At 46.4% G+C, this 7,717-nt stretch overlaps 1 protein-coding gene across 1 annotated transcript in view; it reads right to left on the reverse strand.

Moving 5' to 3' along the window:
• EVPL (envoplakin) overlaps positions 1-7,514 on the reverse strand; it is a 56,704-nt gene extending 49,190 nt beyond the window's left edge. The window contains exon 1 of the mRNA XM_024206724.1: positions 7,438-7,514. Coding sequence (XP_024062492.1) covers positions 7,438-7,478 — 41 coding nt within the window. The 5' untranslated portion in view covers positions 7,479-7,514. The remainder of the gene's footprint in view (positions 1-7,437) is intronic.
• Positions 7,515-7,717: the final 203 nt, after the last annotated feature.

Consider the following 7,717-nt stretch of genomic DNA (forward strand, 5'->3'; position numbering starts at 1 on the left):
AGTCTCTCATCTCACCCTTCCTTTTTTATAGGAGTTTAGTTTGGATTCAAAGTTCCTAGGTCTTGCTGTGTCACGCCGCCTCTGGGTTTGGTGCTTGATCACCCATCAATTGCAGGCGTGACTGTCAGCCTGGGACCTGGCTTTGATCTTCCTTCTGTTGTTTCTTTTTAGGGTGGATGCTTCTTGCTTGAGTTAGGGCTGTTGTCTAGTTCTTCAGCCGTTGGTATTTGAACTTTATCTCATCAGGACGGGCTGGTGCTGGAGGTTGATTCTATCACCCATGCATCCCTCATTCACACATCTCAACTAGACTAATAAAATTACAGTAGGGTTTGCAAAAATGAAGGTTGCAGCAAGCCCTTACAAAATGGAGTAAGCGTTTTAAAATGGGGTTTGAATTACAATATGGCACAGAAGTTACAATGTAGGCAAAATGGCAGGTGTAATGAAATGGTGAACAGAAGTTACAATGGTACAGGATAACTAAAAACAATTTCATTCACATTGGTTCTACACTATCGCCACTCGCTTCTCAACTGTGAGGGCTGCTCTCATCCTGGTATTCTGGCGCTTCAGGGCAGGGGAAAGCAAGTCACAAAGTTCCATGAAAGTGCCCTTACGCATGCAAAAGTTTCGCAGCCACTGGGAATCGTCCCACACCTGCAACACGATGCGGTCCCACCAGTCTGTGCTTCTTTCCCGGGCCCAGAATCGGCGTTCCACGGCATGAACCTGCCCCAGTAACACCATGATTTGCACATTGCTGGGGCCTGTACTTTGTGAGAGGTCTATGTCCATGTCAATTTCCTCATCACTCTCGTCACCACGCTGCAATCGTCTCCTCGCCTGGTTTTGCTTTGGCATGTCCTGGCTCTGCATATACTCCAGGACAATGCGCGTGGTGTTCATAGTGCTCATAATTGCCACGGTGATCTGAGCGGGCTCCATGATCCCAGTGCTATGGCATCTGGGCTGAAAAAAAGGCGCAAAACTATTGTCTGACGGAGGGAGGGAGGGGCGAGTGATGACATGGCTTACAGGTACAGGGAATTAAAATCAACAAAGGTGGCTGTGCATCAGGGAGAAACACAAACAACTGTCACACAGAATGGTCCCCCCCCCCAAAGATTGAACTCAAAACCCTGGGTTTAGCAGGCTGTTGATTTCACGGAGGGAGGGGGAAGCAAATGAATACAGAACAAATCTGGTCCATCTATTTTTTACATCTTAAGCTGGCAGCAGACGGTGCAGCATGACTGATAGCCATCAGCATCTTCTGGGTGCTTGGCAGAAGAGGCTGTACTACGACTGCTAGCCATCATCGTCAAGACAGTTCAATAGGACTGCCGGCAGGACAGTCTCCAGGAGACAACATGTCTGCCCAGGTGCCTCTGATCGAACTCACTGAGGAATACGACGACGATGGATACCAGTCGTAATACACCATCTACTGCCAAAAGGCAAGGAGCTGCTGCTGTGTAGCAATGCAGTACCACGTCTGCCGGCACCCAGATGGCATATGGTGACTGTGAGCTGAGCTGAGCGGGCTCCATGCTTGCCGTGGTATGTTGTCTGCACAGGTAACCCAGGTAAAAAGGCGCGAATCGATTGTCTGCCGTTGCTCTGACAGAGGGAGAGGGGCCTGACGACATGTACCCAGAACCCCCCGCTACACTGTTTTTGCATCATCAGGCATTGGGATCTCAACCCAGAATTCCAATGGGCAGCGGAGACTGTGGGAACTGAGGGATAGCTACCCACAGTGCAACGCTCCGGAAGTTGACGCTAGCCTCAGTACTGTGGACGCGGTCCGCCGACTTCATACACTTAGAGCATTTTATGTGGGGACACACACAATAGACTGTATAAAACAGATTTCTATAAAACCGGCTTCTATAAATTCGACCTAATTTCGTAGTGTAGACATACCCCTAGTGTTCTGCGTACACACAGCAGAGCTAGCCAGGAAATCTTATTCCTGTCCCCATGAGCGTTCAAGACTGACTTTCTTCCCCATCCTAGATTTTAAACCAAAAGTTGAAATCTCAGACATTTTGGTGACCAGATAATTTGACTCGCATTGAGTAGCATCTTACTCCATGAGCAGTCTCAATGACTTCAGTAGGACTCTTCATAGAATTAAGGGCTACTCACCAGGAGTAAGGTAACCGCTTGTAGTCCATTCACCCCAAAGGGGCAGGGGGTGGTTCAGGAGTTCAGTGCATCCCAGGGACAGTAACACAGGTGCTGGGAAAAAGAGCTGACAAAGCAGAACCGGCCAACGGTTGTTGGGGAAAAATGCGGTGATTGGAGTAGTGAACCTGACCAGCCACTACAGCACCAGGACACGGTCCTCCTCCCCACATTGCAAATCAGAAGGAACGCCAGCGAGGGCAATGGAGTTACCCCGGCAGAGGCCGATGCTGCGCTAGAATCCTGCTGAATTTCTATGGCACTTGGGCTAAAACTCTCAAAAGCTCCCAAATCACCCAGGTGCTGGTGTCCCCATTTCTGCCAGCTTTGCAACGTTAAACAGATGCCAACCCTGGAGCACAGCATCTGCCTGCAGTGCCTGTCATTTCTCCTCCCTTTTTGTCCCCGCGGCGCTGTTTTCATTCAACCCAACAGGAACCCTTACAAACTAGCTCTAAAAACGGCCAATCTATTAAAATTGCTGCACCAGTAAGAAAACAGGACACCTATTCTTTTTCTCCGTCCTGCCATTATGCAATTTAAAGTCTCCAAATGCTCAAGTCATTTCTTTCCCCCCTTTAACGATTGGAAAGTCCAGAAGCAGCAGCCCTACGGGACATAAAGACTAGGAGATTGCAGGATTGATTTATTCGGTGCTCTGAGAAGCATGAAAGTGACTGAGCGCAGTGCTTTGATTTCTCTCAAGCTGATCAAATGCTGGACTGAGGACACAGCAGAGTTTTACATGGTTGCAAGACAGACCTCCAGGGATGGATTCAGCCTGGAAATTGAACTAGCCTTCTTCAAAGACAGTAGTTCCTCTGGTGAAGTTCAATGTCTCAGTACAATTAATTGAAGATAAAAGGCAGACTTGGAAGACTGAACTTCCCGCCACCTCTAGCTGCACTTTGCAGGCTCAATCTGACCCCCAAGAAAGGCTTCTATTGACTTCAATGGAGCTTGACCCTACACAGCAATGAAGTCAAGCTTTATTGCAAGCTGGATCAAACTCTTGGACCCTGAAGAGTCTTTTCCAGATTCCAAAAGAAGCAGAATCCATTCAAGCGGTGTTCTTTTAAGGCCCTGTGGCTCATCCGCTGGGCGCTTCGCTTGTCGGTATTGGCTGCAGATGGGTCTTCTGTTGGGTGTGCCCTTGCATCCCTCCCCCTTTCAAAAAATGATTTGAGTCTGACAGACTGGCCAGCACTGCAGGTTATGACAAGAGAACAGGATTCAGCCAGCCTCAGATCCTCTCTTTCTAAACTTGCACTTGAAAAGACAAGGTATAAAAACAAAACCAACAAAGCCGTCTGTGGATGCAGAGTGTGTGACACTAGATACAGACTGGCTATAGCTCTTTTACTCCAAAACCTGTTCAGTGGAACCACCAAATCTTGCTTCTTCACACAACAAAATTCTTTCCAACACCCCATCTATCAGTGGCACAATCCAGCCTTTTAGGCAGCCTACCTCTAATGCCTATAGGCATCAGAGCCCTTCCACATTCTTTTCCCAGCACATTTCATGCACCCCCCGCCGTTTACTCATTACAGCTTCCCTCACTCTCCTCCCATCCTAAGCCCTTGAGCCTGTAGCCAGGACATCCACCTGAATTCTCCATAGCTCCTTGTGCCATAGCCTGATTATTATTCCCCCATCAGATTGCAAGAAGCCACACTTTTTGCCCTCAGTTAGGAGGCTGCAGTAGTGCTGAATGAATCTAGTAATATGTTGTACATCTACAGTAGCTTGCAGCAAAGGATCTCAAAACACTTTGGAAAACTTGCCCCTATTTAAATAGTGTTAGATGGTGCCTCTTGGCTTGGCATTAGTTGACCAGCTTGCTTATGTGAACTGTCCCATGAACTTGGTAAAGAGATCTGCTCCAATCAAGGTGTGACCTAAGCCAATTAACCATACAACGGGAGAGAGAATTAAACCTTTAGGCCAGGTGTCCATGCATGCCTCAAGCCGGTTAGTGCAACATTCCTGTGCAATGGAAGGCAAATGAAGTAAAACAAAAATAAAAAGTGCACTTCAAAGGAGGAAGTTGGCATTAGGATTATTCTGAGACAGTCTATGAAATCAATATCCTTTTGTAGACCCAATGCTTTCTGATAACAGACAAGAGCTAGGTATTACTATTTATCTAGCGCTTTTCATCAGGAGATCTCAAAGCACTTTAAAAAGGTCAGTAGCATTAGCTCCATTTTAAAAATGGGGAAACGGAGGCATGGGGGGGGGGGGACGTGACTTGCCCAAGGTCACCAAGCTGGTCAGTGGCAGAGATATGAATAGAAGCCAGGTCTCAAATTCCAGTCTGTTGTGCTGTCCACTAGGACACACTGCCTTCTCCATAGAGGAGGCTGGCCTAAGCATTCTTTGAGGATGTTATGTCAAGCCTGCAGTAGGCCAAGAAAGAATAAAACCAGCCTGCAGCCAGTTCCACGCTGTGGAAAGACGGACAGTAGATTAATCAGGTACTGACATATGGCCATCAGAAAGCAAGATGTATTCTCACCCCGAGGTAGATTTTGCTGCAAAGACAACAAAAATACAGGAGCTACTGGGTAGCCCTGTTGCTTTGCCCAATCATGAGACACACACAAAGGCACGCACAATGACTAGGAAGTTCTGGAAATGTGGCTCCATGGAGTAACCCAGTGGGGATCAGCCTTTCCCAAGAGAAGAAATGTGGGCCTGACTTGAATAGTTTACAGCCTAATACAAAGGGCAGCAGTTTAAGGAAGGGAGGGCATGGTGCTATCATGGCTAAACAGGCCCCTGTTAAGGATGGTTTTGAAGTTAGAGTGTAAAATGTATATAACAAACATGACAGATCAAAGTGCAGAGACAATGGCACCGCATGTTCCTTCGTGACAATCAATGGTAACTATGGTAACAAGCCCATCATTGAATGCAGTCCAGTATCAGTTAATTCCTTGCCTCTGAGGCCCTCCACCTGCTCCCCTCCCTCCTCACTGCCTGGGAGAACTGCCAATGGACAAACGTGTGAGAGCAGGTGACTCTCACTGGCCCTCAGAGGCGGCAGAGGGAGGGTTAATTACATCCATGTGCACACTGGGCTCAGGGGCTGGAGTCCAAAAGTGGTTTAATAGGAGGGGAAGTTAGTGAGTATTTACTAAGATTTGTTAACTTTTAACAGCTGAGTTCCTGTGGGCACAGATAATACAGAGGAAAAAATACTCCCCTGGGTGTCTCCCTCAGGGTTCCTTCTCCATTTCCTGCACTGCTGGGCACAGGTCAGAGAAGGATGACTAATGTGACATTTTTAACACTTAAACTCAGGATGCCTAGAGTTAATAACATGAGTCACACAGGGATGCATGTCCTGTACATGTGCACTTCCAGTGCCTTTCATCCGAGACCCTCCAAGTGCTTTCCAAACAGTGGAACCTTAGGAGGAACTCCGTAGCCTTCCCATTTTCCAAATGGGGAAATGGAGGGACAATGAGGTTCAGGGCTTGATTTTTAATGGCTGCTGCTGAAGTGCTAATGATTACATCATATCTCAATGGCAGAGAAATAGACAGTAATTCATCCCCTGCCTCTCAGAACTGGTGTTCAGTCACCCTCACCCCAGACTTCACTTGTTTCTGGTTAATTCATGGCTTTGCCTGGGAAAATTAAGCCCCCGATCACCCTCTTCTCAGAGCAGAATGCAAACATTCAAGACATACACATCTACCCTTAGTACATCAACTCCTAGGCTTTAAATAGTCACCTCCACCAACGGGTGTCTGCTTCCCAGATTGACCATGGGGTTGGGAGCCAGGAACCCCTGAGTTCTAATTCTCACTGTTTGGCCCTGGGCAAGTGACAGTCTGTCTCAGTTTCACCATCTGTACAAGGATACCTCTACCTGCCCTGCAAGGAGAACTATGAGCAGGCTTATCTGCAAAGTGAGTCATCCTCTCAGTGACTATTCTCTAAATGTGGATTGTGACCATGAATTCTATTGTCTAGAGACCACAGGACATTCTTCTTTGAAAACAGAAATATACCTTTTATAGTATGATGCAACCTTAAATCAGTGGAATTGGAGCAAATTGGATACAACTCCCATCAGAGGAATTAGTGTTATACCCAAAGACACTTGCACATTTTGCAACAAATATTGAATTTGCAACCTGCCCTTCTGTTCTTAAAATCCATTTCTGGATTATAGTGAATTATGTCAATCCCGCGAGAGAAAGCAGGGACTTAGAAAACCTTCACCCTGGTTTACGTGACCAGCAAAGGATCAATTTACACAAGTTTGGAGAAACATTTAGGAGCACGGTAGAGAAGGACAGGCAAGACTACCAGCCCCATAACAGTCAAACTGATACTGCACTTGTGCTTTAATATCATTGGTATCTGAAACGCCACAAAGAGGGTAGGCAGATTGGAGCATTGATTCTACACTGGTGAAGAACCAAGACACCGCTATTTTGACTACAAGCACTATGGGTCTTTTTTCTGGCTGTGTAGAGCACCTAGCCCAATGCGGTCCTGGTCCATGACTATGGCTTCTAGATGGTACCGCAATATTAATAGCTAGTAATCAGCCAACAATTGGGATAGCTTTGCATCAGGACAGGAAAGCGGAACACAAAAATCTCTATTGGAGGCAGGCACACTTAAAAAACAAAACAAAAAACACACTCAATGTTTTGCTGAACCTTTTCTTAATCCAATGACACAAACATGAAAGGAGAGGTTTGTGCATGGGAGAGGCTGTATCACAAACCTGTTCCACAGTACCTCTCCCTCTGCATATTTTCTACTGTTTTGGTTCTAGGTGAGGCAGCAAAGAAAAACAATTTGCAGAGGAGACTTTGAACTAGGGCTGGCTGGAAAACAAGAATTCTCTTTCATGAAAAGCTTTGAGGCTTTGACGTTTGAACACCAGACTTTTTTTTTTGGTGAAACACCCGACAATAGCCAATAGGCTCTGCCTGATTCAAGACTTGAACCTGGGTCTTTCACGTCCCATGTGGGTGGCCTAATCCCTGGGCTATTGGCTACTCTGGGGTGTGGGTTTGTGTCTCCCACTCCAGAAATTCCATCCTGGACCTGAGAAACCTTCCTATGGAAAATTGTCAAAATAATGTTTCAATTTTTTATAAAAAAAAAAAAAATTTTAAATCAGCATTTTCCAACAAAAGCATTTAGAAAGAAAAAAAAAATCCTGAGCCAGCTCTATTTAGGGACGGTGATTCTTTGCAAGAATGTACAGACCTTTGCTGCCGGTGGTGTCCTTCCAGAGCACAGTTCTCCATTGCCTCAGAAGGAATTATATTAGGCGGAGATAAGCTGCTCCACATGGAAATCTGACTGTAAATGGGGAGGGAGGGGTACAGATGGTTAGCAGGAGCAAGTTAAGGTAGTCCATTCATGAGCAGTAGCTGTCTCATCATGTCACAATTTCTAACCAGGCTTTCATCAGGTGGGCTGGAGTTGTGCTCCTGCAGTCAGCAGTGCTCACTAGTACCAGCTCTATTTCCTCAATAAAACACGA

Source organism: Terrapene carolina, unplaced genomic scaffold, assembly GCF_002925995.2.
Source record: "Terrapene carolina triunguis isolate 2854851 unplaced genomic scaffold, T_m_triunguis-2.0 Scaffold192, whole genome shotgun sequence".
NCBI lineage: Eukaryota > Metazoa > Chordata > Testudines > Emydidae > Terrapene > Terrapene triunguis.